Source organism: Bos javanicus, chromosome 21 (assembly GCF_032452875.1).
Source record: "Bos javanicus breed banteng chromosome 21, ARS-OSU_banteng_1.0, whole genome shotgun sequence".
Taxonomy (NCBI): domain Eukaryota; kingdom Metazoa; phylum Chordata; class Mammalia; order Artiodactyla; family Bovidae; genus Bos; species Bos javanicus.
The window spans coordinates 15,437,812-15,452,608 of NC_083888.1; the positions used below are offsets into that span (position 1 = coordinate 15,437,812).

The 14,797-nt window shown below is 44.9% G+C and overlaps 1 protein-coding gene across 5 annotated transcripts in view; it reads right to left on the reverse strand.

Annotated features, from left to right (window-relative positions):
- Positions 1-14,797, reverse strand: part of SV2B (synaptic vesicle glycoprotein 2B) — a 258,548-nt gene that overhangs the window by 36,536 nt on the left and 207,215 nt on the right. For all 5 annotated transcript variants that reach the window (XM_061394311.1, XM_061394313.1, XM_061394308.1 and 2 more), the window contains 3 exons: positions 7,315-7,425; positions 5,778-5,866; positions 2,004-2,168 (listed from right to left, as the gene is read on the reverse strand). In XM_061394311.1, coding sequence (XP_061250295.1) covers positions 2,004-2,168; positions 5,778-5,866; positions 7,315-7,425 — 365 coding nt within the window. The remainder of the gene's footprint in view (positions 1-2,003; positions 2,169-5,777; positions 5,867-7,314; positions 7,426-14,797) is intronic.

Genomic DNA, 14,797 nt, shown 5'->3' on the forward strand with positions numbered 1-14,797 from the left:
GGGACATCTAGCCATCTATAACGTCCCTTACTTTTCAACACTTCCAAAGCATTCTAATAAAGAAGGGCAACATTTCTTCTTCTTTTTTTTGGTGGTGTGGGGGGCGTCGCTGTGCTGGGTCTTCCTGCAAATCACAGGCTTTTTTTTTTTTTTTTTTTTCCTCTAGTGCTTAATTGCCTCAGGACATGTGGGATCTTACTTCCTGGAGCAGGGATCAAACCTGAGTCCCCTGCATTGGAAGGAGGATTCTTAACTGCTGGATCACCAGGGAAGTCCCAAGAAGGGCAACATCTCTTCCTTGGCAATGCCAATGCAAGATCTCTGTGTTTACACTGAAGAGCCCTGACAGTGAGAAATCCCATCGGGGATCACCATCCACCACCAACCATCAGCCTGGGAACTGCCATCCTTGGAGTGGCCACAGCAGATTCCAGTGACCCAAGTGTCTCCAGAGAAGGCATGTGCACACGTGGGCATGTAAACGTGGAGATGTTTGTGACTGAGCCTCGGCATTTTAAAACATCATCTGAAAATCTGAATTCCATGTCTACTGATAGTCACGCCTAACTTTCCTTCCTCAAAGGCCTTATATTTATAGAAATAACATTCCTCTTTTCAAGTCACACTTTCTTTCTCATTCTAAATAACAGAGAACATTTGCTAAGGTCTGGCCAGTAACATACGGACTAGACGGCCCAAGGCCCCCGCCTTGGACTTCATCCAGACTCGTACCTCTTTCCCACAGCAGCTAAGAGTCAATGGGCACAGCCACTTGGACACATAGCTGGGTGCGGGCTGGAAAAGTAGAACTGGCATTGGAGGAGAGAATCCCTGGCGAAAATTCTTGCACAGGTGCATGAATGAGGGGCAGCATCTATCACTGACACTGAACTGCCTGGGCTGTGGGGTTTCTGGTGTAGCCCTCCCCTGACCCAGTGAGCTTGCTAAGGATAATTCAAGACGGCTAACAGCAGAGGTGGAGATGCTCAGCTTAGCAGATCATGTGGCTTGGAGGGAACTTTGTGCTGTCCTGACCCATCTGGGGCCATTGGAGGCAACCTCAAGGAGGCATTCTTAAAGCCCAGCGGTCTGGACTATCCATCTCAGTGTTCCAGGAGTAGAAAGAGGAGGGGTCAAACAGACTGAAGACAAGGTCTGTCTGCGAGCTTGCTGTTGTGTCCAACTCTTTGCAACCCTATGGACTATGTAGCCTGCCAGGCTCCTCTGTCTATGGGATTCTCCAGGCAAGAATACTGGAGTGGGTTGCCATTTCCTTCTCCAGGGGATCTTCCCGACCCAGGGATCACCCGTCTCTCCTGTGTCTCCTGCACTGCAGATGGATTCTTTACCACTGAGCCACCAGGGAAGCCCTGAAGAGGATATGGGCAAGACTTTTTTAACACTGCTCTCATTTTTTTTTCCCCAAAGGACAACAACACTCTTGATGGCAAAGGGCCATGCCAATAGACACTTGGAGGTAGGATCTTCCTGACCCAGGGATCAAACCCACATCTCCTGCATTCCAGGAGGATTCTTTACCCACTGAGCCATCGGGGAAGCCAATAATAGGTGAAAGAATATCATAAAATAGAGTTATATTAGCCTTGGGCTTGCTGCTGAAGAAGCATCCAGGATCAAAGAAAAAGCTCACCAGTCAGGCTGTGAGTTGGTGCCGGACCTCTGGGCCCTCCCTCCCGGCAGGCATCATTGAGGGGCTCTCTGTGCATCACCAATAAACGTGTGAGGTCTCAGACAAGACAGCCTGGTTGACCCTCCTTGATCAATCAACCCTAGCCAGGATGATGGGGGACCGCACAGTATAGACAGGGCCACCAGGGGGCACTGTCGAGTCTCTGGCAGCCTAGGCAAAGTGTGATATTCTATCAGCCTCAGAGCTCAATCCCCACCATATTGAATTCTTACCTGGCCAATGCCTCCCTCCCCAAGACAGTACCCACACACACTCCTCTTGATCTAAGGAAAGTCCATGGTCCTGCACTTACTTGTCATTCACAAGTTTCCCATGTTGGTGAATCTGATTTTCCATTGTGAAGTTGATTGTGACACCGTACACGTGCTCGTCGTGAAACACCTTCATTTTGGACTTGTACGCTTCATCTTGAAAATACCGGATCATGTCAGGGAACCAAACTGTCAGTCCATAGTAACTGTAATAGAGAAGAAAGAATATTGGAGCAGCAACACCATCAGAGTCTGCATTTCTGATATGATGTAAATCAAGCCCATTTTAAATGAGTCCATATGGCTCATTAGAAAATACAACCTTATATAAGTAGACCTAATGGAAAAAAGTCACAATAGTCTCTACAGATGCCAAAAAGGCACTTGATAAAAAACAACATGCATTCCTGATTAAAACACCAATAGATTAGAAATTCATGTGTGCTTCCTCAGCATGTAAAAATACATATAGTGCTGGTGGTTTAGTTGCTAAGTTGTGTCTGACTCTTGCCACTCCATGGACTTAGCCCACCAGGCTCCTCTGTCCTGGGATTGCCCAGGCAAGAATACTGGAGTGGATTGCCATACCCTCCTCCAGGGGATCTTCCTGACCCAGGGATCAAACCCAGGTCTCCAGCCTTGCAGGCAGATTCTTTACTGACTGAGCCACCAGGGAAGCCCAAAATATATATAAATATATCCCAACTCAAAAGGAAGGATCTTCTGATGGGGAGAACACTGTGGCCACTCCCACTAACATAAGAAATAAGACCAGGATACCCGTATCCTCACTACTATTTAACACTATGCTGTAGTGTTAGCTAACTCAGTTAATTAAGTTAGTCTTAACTAACTCAGCTACATAAGGAAAAAACATAGGAATATAAAATTACAAAGCAAGCAGTAAAACTATATTTGCAGATGGCATTTTATACCTAAAATCTCAAGATCACCAACTCTAAAAGATGGCCATGAAACACAAAAATCATGCTCCATCCCACTCATAACCTGAAAAGTGAAAATTAAAACCACACTGTGTTATCATTCTCGCCCACCAGACTCAAAACCTTGAAGTTTGCAAAAACTCTGCTGGTGAGGCTGCAGGTAAGCAGGTGCTCTTATGCATTGCTGGGAAGAGGACGGCATTTTGCAATACCATCTTCAGGTGAATTGGTCAGTACCTACAACAATTACTGATGGATTTATCGCCTTTTGACTCCATAATTCTATTTCTAGGAATCTATTCCACTGATTAACTTGTCCAATACAAAGGAGCCCACAAAGAGTGACTCACTGTGGCCCTGTTTGCAACAACAAATGTCTGAAAACTTCCTAACAATCTGGGAACAGGGTCCTGGTTGAATAAAGTGTAGAGTTGTACTGTGGAGAGCTATGCATACATTCTATGCTACTGTAAAAAAAGAATGTAAATCTCTATCTAGCGGTATGAGAGAGCTCCAGAATATATTGTTGAATGCAAAAAGGAAATGCAAAACTGCTTTCTTGCAGTTCCTTCTCATAAGAAAACAATAAAGAAATTTGTAAATATACATACATTTGCTTAAATTTACAAAAAGAAATACTAGAATGATAAATAGAAAAATAAAAGATAATTACATAGAGGACGCAGAAGAGAGTAAATAGAGGGGGAAGGAAGCGAGACCAGATCTCTCTGAGGTTTCAACACTGGAAAGCCATTACCTACTTGACAAAATTAAATTAGACATAAGGAAATCTCTTAAAACTTTCAGTGAATTGGATCCAAGGGTCTACCATTTTAGCTTCTGAAATGTTCTGTGTTCTCGTCTAGCTTAGATGGGACAGGTGGACATGAGCAGTCTGCTTCTACATTTATCTGTTTGGTAAAGAGACTGTTTGGGCTCCATCAATATCTATTGGAAGACACTTGGTTAGATATTGGAAAAGGCAGGTTTTCACACATTCCTCCCATAATCCAAGAGGTCATTAAAGCCAATTGAATTCCCTGGGTTGAGGGGAATGAGTCTTTGGCCATGGGCGGTGGTGAACAAAATAACTTCATAGATGAAAGTTTAAAATCTCACCAAAAGATTTTAGTTGATAATAGCAATTTATTGAGCACTTACTGATGTGCCAGAAACAACTGCACTTTATCCATACAATGAAACAGCCTCTTAACACTATAAATGGGCCCCAAAACTGGCACGGAAAGAAGGGTCATGTTATCTGGAGGTGAATAAAGTGACTAGGGTGAGAGACTACTATTTAAGAGAGGAGCCAGCTAATCATCGATCACATTATATTTCATTTACTTTATTGCTGTGGATATTATTGCAAAGGTTCTCTGTTTTCTGCATTTAATATTCACAAGGACACAGACAGCTGCTGACCCAACATTCATTCCCTGCTTCTTCCTTGGGAACAGGAAGTTGATTTTGTTTGGGTGTCAGTGCTCAGGAAAGCTAACGGTATCATCAGCTGAGAGGCAAATCTTGATTAGTCTGAAGTCATCAGGAAATCACATCCCGATCACCAGTGGCTAGTTTAGCCCTAAAGCATGTGACACACACATCTGGCTAATATAATGTTGGGGTGGGGAGAGTCTGCTGGCAGCTTCAGAGAAAGGTTTGAAGTGAAAGTGTTAGTCGCTCAGTCATGTCGGACTCTTTATGACCCCATGGACTGTAGCCTGCCAGGCTACTCTCTCCATGGGATTCTCCAGGCAAGAATACTGGAGTGGGTTGCCATTTCCTTCTCCAGGGGACCTTCCCGACCTGGGGATCGAACCCCAGGTCTCTTGCATTGCAGACAAATTCTTTAACATATGAGCCACCAGAGAAGATGAGAAAGGTTTCCTTGATGTTAAAAAGTGGAGCTCAGGGACTTCCCTGTTGGTCTAGTGGCTAAGACTCCACATCCTCCCAAGGCAGGGGTCCAGGTCAGGTAACTAGATACCACACATCATAACTAAGACTTTCCAAGCCTCATCTAAAATAATAATAATAATCCCCCATGCAGCAACTAAAGATTCTGCATGCTATAATGAAGATCAAAGATTCCACATGCAGTAACCAAGACCCAGCAGAACCAAGTAAAAAGAAAATTATTTTTAAAAAGTCAATCTCAGAGAAAGGCAGCCTCTTCCTTGTTGGGACACTTTTCCATGTCCGAGAATGCCAAGAGCAGTTGCAGACATCTTGCTGGCAGATGAGAACTAGCCTGAGGCTGAATCCCCACCTGGAGGCTGCCTCTCCATGGAATTCTTATTACAAAGGATCAGAAATTTCCTTGTTGTAGAAGCCACTAGAGTGGGTTGCCTGTCATAGCCAAAAGCATCCAATCTGACACAGACTCTATATGAGTTAGAACCAACGGTAACCCTCAATGTACAGATGAGGCATGGGAAGCACAAGAAAATTAATGAACTTTTTGTTCAGTTGCTAAGTTGGGTCTGACTCTTTGCAGCTCCATGGACTGCAGCACACCAGGCCTCCCTGTCCATCACCAACTCCCGGAGCTTGCTCAAACTCGTGTCCATTGAGTCGGTAATGCCATCCAACCATCTCGTCCTCTGTCATCCCCTTCTCCTCCTGCCTTCAATCTTTCCCAGCATCAGGGTCTTTTCCAATGAGTCAGCTCTTCGCATCAGGTGGCCAAAGTCTTGGAGCTTCAGCATCTGTCCTTCTAATGAATATTCAGGGTTGATTTCCTTTAGGACTGACTGGTTTGATCTCCCTGCTGTCCAAGGGATTCTCAAGAGTCTTCTCCAGCACTACACTGTCTACGTTTGTCATAGCTTTTTATTAATTAATGAACTTAAGGAAGACAGAACTTACCTTAAAGCCATGGTAAACCAGACCACGGCCAGAATCAGCGTGTTCATCCTGTAGGGCCCCATCACACAGTACAGAGCGTTTTCCCAGACCTATAACCCACAGCAGAGATGGGTGGTTAGAGGCAGAAACTTGTGATTTGGAAGAACTCCTTTTTAAGATTCTCTACTAAATTGCCTAGGAACCCATGGAGAGAACAGGCAGCAATGTCTTCCAGAGGCAGCAATTCTGCTCAAGGAACAAGAAACCCTCTTCTATTCTTATTAGCTGGTGTCATGCTCTAACAGTCCTGCAGCATCCACGAACACAATGATGCATGTGACCAAAAGCACAGTGAGTGGGGATGTCAGGGTGCTGAATAGCCTTGAGCTTTTCTCCCCGCCAGTGGGAATGGATGCTATTTCAAACACTGAACCACCCTCCACCAAGAAGGTTATCCAGGCTCAGCTGACTCTGGCCGTTGACTACCTGAGTGTTTGACAGTTGGCTTGTCTCATAGGACCACTTCTCTGGAGAAATGGCCTTGCCCTTCATAAATATTTTCTCAGAGATCACTTAAAGAGGTCCTTTCTTTCACTCCCTCCCTCCTTCCTACAGTTTATTTAAAAAGAAAGTGCCATTGGAGTGGCATATCAGCAAGAATTTTCACCTGGTCTAAGATAAGACTCCCAGCACTGTGGGACAAAAATTAATCCTGAAATGTCTCCCAAATATGGATTGAATTTTGGGCCAAGAGGAGGAACTGATAAGTGGATTGCTGCCTGTCATACTGGTAAACAGAGGATGTCACCTTCATCATTGACTTCAGCCATCACCAGAAGGCGAGCTGGTGAACCCTGAGGGAACTCAGAAGGGAAAACAATACCTGCCTTTTAGCAGCCACCAGACTGCAGCCTCTCCCCATGGTGAGCCCTGAGGAAACTCAGGATATGAAAACACAGGAAGGACATTCCCCAGATAGCTGAGGTGCATATAAAAGGAATAATTTCAGTGAGCCCAGACTTTTGCATCTTCCCAGGCATGGAAAAACACTAAATTCTTTAACGTGACATATCTAGTTTCCTTTCATTAACAATAAACTTTTGATGGTCAGACTACCTGCCCTTTGTTGCAAAACTCCTATATATCTGGCTTCCACCATCCTCGCCTCCTTGGATAGTTCTCTCAGAGTTACTTGAGCTGCTACCTCCTGGGCTTGAAGTCCTAAAAATTCCCACTGAATAAAACATAACTCTCAGACCAAAAGAAGAAGAAGAAGGTGCTAGAAAAAACGATGCTTTCTCAGACTAGACATTGTGTCTACATTCAAAATCTCTGCCTTTGGAAAGAAGAGCAAAGAAAAGAAATTAAGGATTAGACACTTTGTGGTTCAGGGCTCACAGAAGTTGGAGGTCGGTGTGGGCTAGGACCCAGCTGTTGCTTCCTGCCCATCACTGTGCCCTGGGTTGACAGGCGTGTTCAGAATCACTATTCCTCATCCACTGTCATTACAACTCACCACAGAGCCTCCCTCTCACCCACCCCAGGTCTCCAAACATACCTGCTTGAAAGTGGTCTTGAATCTGACCAACCAGCGTTGATACCAAGTTCCTGTTGAACTCTGGATCTCAATGAACTCATCCATTTGCTTGGGAGTTTTAATGTTGGAAACCTGTGAAGCAAAGACGGGCTAGAGAATCTCAACCTTACTTTGACTTTTCGATTTTTAGTTGACTGTAACTGACTTTATTAACTTCCTTAGGGCTAGAGGAGCTTTTGGTGACCCTCTAGTTCAGTAATTCTTAACCAAAATTATACACAGCATCTCTTAGCGATCTTTCTCAGGTAGATATGTCCCACTGCAGACAAATGATTCAGAGTTTTTTTCACTCAGTTATGGCTTTGGGAAATACACTGAGGTCCTGTCTATATATTACTTGCCCATAATAGAGTTGACTGCACCTTAAAATTCACAAGTCTATCCTTAATGGGCATTAACATCAGAGAAGTCTAGAGCCTGCATACACAACAGTGTGTGTGTGTGTGTGTGTGTGTGTGTGTGTTAGGAAAGAAAGCTTGCTCTGGAAGACTTTTTTAATTATTATTTTTTTTTTTGCTGTGCTGGGTCTTCGTTGCTACACGTTCTCCAGCTGTGGCAGGTCGGGGCTACTCCCTGGTTGCGGTCTGTGGGTCTCTCATTGTGGTGGCTTCTATTGTTGTGGAGCACAGACTCTAGAGCATGAGGCTTCAGTAGTTGCAGCTTCTGGACTCTAAAGCATAGGCTCAATAGTGTGGCACATGGCCTTAGCTGCTCCACAATATGTGGGATCTTCTTGGATCAGGGATCAAAGCCATGTCTCCTGCATTGGCAGGTGGATTCCTTGCCACTGAGCCACCAGGGAAGCCCTGTGTAAGACATTTTTTAAACACAGCAGAATAAAAGACATTAAGTCCTCCTTCTGCACAGCAAAAGAAATCACCAACAAAATGAAAAGACAACCTACTGAATGGGAGAAAATATTTGAAAATCATAAATTTGACAAGGGACTAATATTCAAAATATATCAAGAACCCATGCAACTCCCAGCAAAAAAAAAAAAAAAAATCCAGTTTAAAAATGGACAGAGGATCTGAATAGACAGTTCTCCAAAGAAGACATAGAGATGGCCAAGAGGCAGGTGAAAAAAATGCTAAGCATCACTAATCATCAGGGAAATGCAAACTAAAACCACACTGAGATATCGCCTCATACCTGCTAAAATAGTTATTACCAAAAAGACAAAAAATAACACGTGTCCATTAAGATGTGGGGAAAAGGATACCCTTCTGCATTGTTGGTGGGGATGTAAATTGCTGAGGCTACTATGCGAAATAGTATGGAGGTTCCCTCCAAAATTAAAAATAGAACGACCATATGATCTATGAATTCCACTTCTGGATGTTTATCTGAAGGAAATGGAAACACTAAATCAAAAAGATATCAGTACTCCCATCTTCACTGCAGTATTATTATAAAGGTGAAGATATGGAAACAACCCAAGTGGCCATTGATAAGTGAAAGGATAAAGATGTGATACACACACACACACACACACACACACACACACACAGGAATACTAACCAACCATAAAATAGGAAATCTTGCCATTTGCAACAACGTGGGTGGGCCTTGAGGACATCATGGCAAGTGAAATAAATCAGATGGAGAAAGACAAGTACTGCATGATCCCACTTATATTTGGGGAATCAACCAAACCAAACAAAAACAGAAAACCAAGCTCATAGATACAAGAACAGATCGGTGGTTTCCAGAGGGGAGGGGTGTGGGAGGGTTGGACAAAACAGGAGAAAGGGATCGAAAGGTACAAACTTGCAGCTATAAAATAAGTCCTGGGATGTAATGTAGAGCATGGTGAAAACAGTTCAGTTCAGTTCAGTTCAGTCGCTCAGTCGTGTCCGACTCTGCGACCCCAGGGACTGCAGCACGCCAGGCCTCCCTGTCCATCACCAACTCCTGGAGTTTATTCAAACTCATGTCCATTAAGTCAGTGATGCCATCCAAACCATCTCATCCTCTGTTGCCCCCTTCTCCTCCCCATCTCAATCTTTCCCAGCATCAGGGTCTTTTCCAATGAGTCAGTTCTTTGCATCAGGTGGCCAAAGTATAGGAGTTTTAGCTTCAGCATCAGTCCTTCCAATGAATGCTGCTGCTGCTGCTGCTAAGTCGCTTCAGTCGTGTCTGACTCTGTGCGACCCCACAGACAGCAGCCCACCAGGCTCCCCCGTCCCTGGGATTCTCCAGGCAAGAACACTGGAATGGGTTGCCATTTCCTTCTCCAATGCATGAAAGTGAAAAGTGAAAGTGAAGTCGCTCAGTCGTATCTGACTCTGAGCGACCCCATGGACTGCAGCCTACCAGGCTCCACCGTGCATGGGATTTTCCAGGCAAGCGTACTGGAATGGGGTGCCATCGCCTTCTCCAGTGAATATTCAGGACTGATTTCCTTTAGGATGGACTGGTTTGATAATAGTTAATAATATTCTATATTCATTACTTGAAAGTTGCTAAGAAAGTAAATCTTGAGTCCTCAACACAAGAAAAAACATTTTGTAACTGTGTGGTGACAGATGGTAAGGAGACTTATTGTGGTGATCATTTTGCAATGTATACAAATATCGAATCATTATACAGAACTCCTGAAACTAATACAATGTTACATGCCAATTATACCTCAATTTTTTTTAAAGGGACTTCTCTGGTGGCTCAGATGGTAAAGCGTGCCTACAATGTGGGAGGCCTGGGTTCCATCCCTGGATCAGGAAGATCCCCTGGAGAAGAAAATGGCAACCCACTCCAGTCCTCTTGTCTGGAAAATCCCATGGACACAGGAACCTGCTAGGCTACATGCATGGGGTCACAAAAGTCGGACACGACTGAGCAACTTTTTACTTCACTTTTAAAAAAGAGACATTAGGTCTTCCTTGCTACCCCTGGTTTTCCTGTTGGAAATCAAAGAGATAGGGAATGGGAATAAGGCTGTGTGTAACAGGGAAGAACAGAATCTGACTTCATGTTGGATATGTTTCTTTAACCTTTGCTTTCTGTGGCTTTTGTTTCTAAAAGGATGCTGTCTACAGCTGTAAGCTTTCCCTGCCTGGGGAACTCTGCCCCTCTACGCGCATACTAAGTTGCTTCAGTCATGTCCAACTCTTTGTGACCCTATGGACTGTAGCTGACCAGGCTCCTCTGTCCATGGAATTCTCCAGACAAGAATACCGGAGTGGTTGCCAGGGGATCTTCATGACCTAGGGATGGAAACTTCGCCTCTTTCACCTCCTGCATTGGTAGGTGGATTCTTCACCAAGAGCCAGCTGGAAAGCCCACCCCTCTACTGACTTTAAACTAAAGTGTCTTTGTTCAGCTCACAGGGAAACATGCCAACCCTGCCCACCTGTGAATGGCTGCAGGGAAGAAGAAATGAACACATCCCCTCCCCAAGGCTGGCCAAGCCAGGAGATATTTTGCAAGATTTATGGTCTTTTTACTTTACTTCCTCATCTCCTCCCTGTCTCTATTCTATAAAAGAAACTAGCACCCAGAACCCTATAAGATGGTAGTCCACCACCTTCTTGGACACCCAACTTTCCAAATAAAGTCTCTCTTCCTTGTCTCAACACCTCCTCTCCCAATTTATCGGCCTGTTGTGTGGTGAACAGACCAAGCTTTGACTCAGCAACACAAGTACCCTGGAAAAGTGTCCATTTGTCCAATGTCAGCAGGTAGCTCCAAGGAGCAGTCCTGACTCATTAAGACAGTGATTTTCAGTTTAATCAGTGTTTAAGACAACCACTGAATTCTGTGACTAACAATCACGTTAAGGAGATTTCTGACCATACAGACTCTTAGCCAAGTTATCAAGGTCTGTGCTCGCAGACCAAATCAGAAGAAAATGGAAGAGCCTACTCAAAAAATTCAAAAACAGTTTCTAGCACCTCTTCCAACAAATCTTTCTTCTGGGGAGAAAAGGCTTTAGTCATAAGAGCATCTCCCATTCTTACTTCAACCAAGGGACTAAGGATGTAAAGAGACAAAGGAAGAGAGAGAGAAGTGAGGCTTAATATTACACAGGAAAATACAGTCACTGAAATAGAAACAAGTGGTTCTTTAATTCCCCAGCACCAAGCCCCGGATGGCACGGCTTCATTTTTCTAAAGCTTGAACACAGCGGTTCTTAACTCTTGCCTGGGCTGGATACCCCTCTGAGAACCTAGTAAAAGCACAGGTGCTCTTCCTAAAACTGCAGGTATATAAGCACAGCAGAGCCTCCTGAGCTGGCCCTGCCACTCCCGGGTGTGTGGCCTTTGCAATCGCACTACTGCCTGGTCCAGACAGGGACACAGGAGAGGGAACCCAGATGGCCTGCATCATGGGACTCTTGGCTGGAGCTGATCTTCCTGTTATTAGATAACCCAGGAGGGCCAAGAACACAGCTGAAGCCAAAAGGGGCTGAGTGGAAGTGTTAAAAAAGTGTCAGTTGCTCGGTCATGTCTGACTCTTTGCGACCCCATGGACTGTAATCACCAGACTCTTCTGTCCCTGGAATTCTCCAGGCAAGACTACTTAAGTGGGTTGCTGTTCCCTTCTCTAGGGGATCTTCCCCATGCAGAGACTGAACCCAGGTCTCCTGCATTGCAGGTGGATTCTTTACCATCTGAGCCACCAGGGGAAAGCTGACCCCAAATCAGGAAACACGTTACGATTCACATTCAGTGGGACCTCCCTGGCGGTCCGGTAGTTAATACTCCATGCTTCTACTGCAGTGGGTTCTGTTGGATTCCATCCCTGGTCGAGGAACTAAGATCCCACATGCCTTGTGGTACTATCAAAAAAATGCAAATTTTGTCTTTGCTTTCCTCTTGGGGAAAATAACACCCTATTCCTTAGGGATCTGGGAGTGGATGTGTTGACAGCTGCAAGCACAATTACTCTAATTTACAATTAACTAGGATGTTTGGCTTTGCTTTGGTCTAAACTATAATATGATCTGTGTTTGCCCCAGCCCTGCAGAACACCAGTTCTCAAGGGAATGTTTCAACACCTCTCCTTCGCAAAGGTATCCTAGGGACACCTGCCAGGGGGACATTTCAGAAGCTTGTGAGGCAGCAAACAGGGCTGGAGACAGAGGTAAAGCCAGGGCCCTGTAGGGGAGGAATAAGTTCTCCTCTACTGTCCTAGACTCCCTGACTGGGTCTGGAAGCTAAACTGGCAAAGACAGATTTAACAGGAGTAAGGACTTCCCTGGTGGTTCAGTGGCTAAGACTCTGTGCTCACAATGCAGGGGGCCTGGATTCAATCCCCAGTCATGGATCTAAATTCCTCACCTAAAAGATTCAGAGTGCTGCAACTGAGACAACACAGCTGATAAAGATTAACAGAAGTAAAGCACCCACATTTTACTAAATTTTTACGTATCTGTGGGAGCCTTCACAAGAGAATGAAGTCCCAAAGAAGTGACCAGTGCAGGAAGCTTTTATACTGTGTGTGTGTGTGTGTGTGTGTGTGTGTGTGTGTGTGTGTTACTTGCTCAGTCATGTCCAACTCTTTGTGACCCTATGGACAATAAGCCACTAGGCTCCTCTGTCCATGGAATTCTCCAGGCAAGAATACTGGAGTGGGTTGCCATTCTCTTCTCCAGGAGATCTTCCTGACTCAGGGATGGAACCCAGGTCTCCTGCATTGCAGGCGGATTCTTTACTATCTGAGCCACCAGGGAAGCCTTAGAAACAATAAATTTGTGAAGAACAGACAAAACAAAGGGATTTGGGTGAATAATGGTGAAGAAGTAATTAGGATGATAAGGGTTTGTTTAACAGGGTTTGTTTATATAGCCTTCTTAGTCTGAGGAACAACAGCCATAGCTCTTGAGAACAACGTCTTCTTTCCTCCTGGTTCAGGGAAAGCATCTTACACGTGGGAGATTTATGGCCTGTTTCAGGGAAGAAGGGGGAGCAAGGGGAGGTCAGAGTAACCTTTCTGCTTCTGCTGTTCTCTCCAGCTCCTTCAGCTTATGAGATACAATACGCTGAGGTGCCATAATCTGGGGCTGTTATATCCTGAACCCCATCAGCTCAAAGGCACTGAGGAGGGCCACACCCAGGGCTTCCCATGGGCACTGAATCCAGCCTGCCCGACGCTCTTCCTCAAGGCCACTGAGTACATTCACTGTGATACATCCACGGAGCGGAGCACACAGGAGCAGAGCAGGCGACCCCAGCCAGTGGGGCTGAGTATTCACTCCCGACTCCAGCCACAGCCCAGCGGTCTGAGGTTAGTAACACTTTCCAGTCATTTGTTTTTTCCTTTTTTCCCTGCCCCATCCAGTTATCCGTTTCTACATAATTAATATGATCATCAAGTCAGCATGATACCATGCAGGACCCTGTGGGGCTCCTGGGCATAAGGCCTTTCTGTGTCCCCCATTTCTTTGGTTACAGGAAAGAGCCTTCATTCAGCCTCCATGAGCTTCCCTGACTTCCAATGGGCAGTTCCAAGCAGTCGTTAATTAGGGAAGGGCTGAGAGATCAGGGAGAAACAATAGTGCGGCCTTGGAGCAAGGTCCTGTTTCCACATCAGTGGATACACGTAATGTCTTTGAGCTGTTTTACAGATCCTGAAATCTCCTCCAGGTAAGAGAAGTTAACTATTAATGATGATATGCTGCCCACAGCATGTAGACCCCAGACTAGTTGGACCTGAAGGTTGATGATGCTGACCAACCCATCACCCATCAGAAGAACGTCCAGGAGCTGATCACACCCTCTTTGAGCAATTACTATGAAACTTCTTACTATCTTCCCCAAGTTGGGACACACATTTCTGAGGGCATTGGCGTGCTGTGGCCCCCCTTTCCTGACAAAGCAATAAAGCTATTCATTTCTACTTCACCCAAAACTGTCTCTGAGATTCAATTCGGCACCTGTGTACAGAGAGGCTGAGCTTTTGGCATCAGTTACGGAAATACTGAGTCCATAACCTTTCTAATTCCCTTTTCCTGTGGAGGGGTGAAAACTACTAAAAACGGAGTTTATGCCCAAGGACTTGGTGACTGGCATGCATGTTGGAGAAAGACAAAATTCCGGGTCCCAGAGCCCTCTGCTCACTGATTCCTGCCTGAGCTTTCTTCTGGGGCATGCACACCCTTCCTGAAGTGAGGAATTCTGGTCCTGAAGTAAGGGCTCAGTTTCACCTTTGAAATTTGGAGTTTTGATTGATTTTCAGGCCAAGAAAGATCTCATTTCTTAAAAGTAAGCTGTTTATGTTAGAATGGGTTGTTAAAAGAGAAAGTCAGACCACTTGTCTAAAAAGGGGTCCCAGGCAGGCAACCTTGTGGTTGGTTTATTTTATTTAATTTTTATTGGAGAATAGTTTATTTATAATGTTGTATTAGTTTCTACTATAAAACAAAATGAATCAGTCACATGCATGCAAAGTCCCTTCAGTCATGTCTGACGCTGCAACCCTATGGACTGTAGCCCACCAGGCT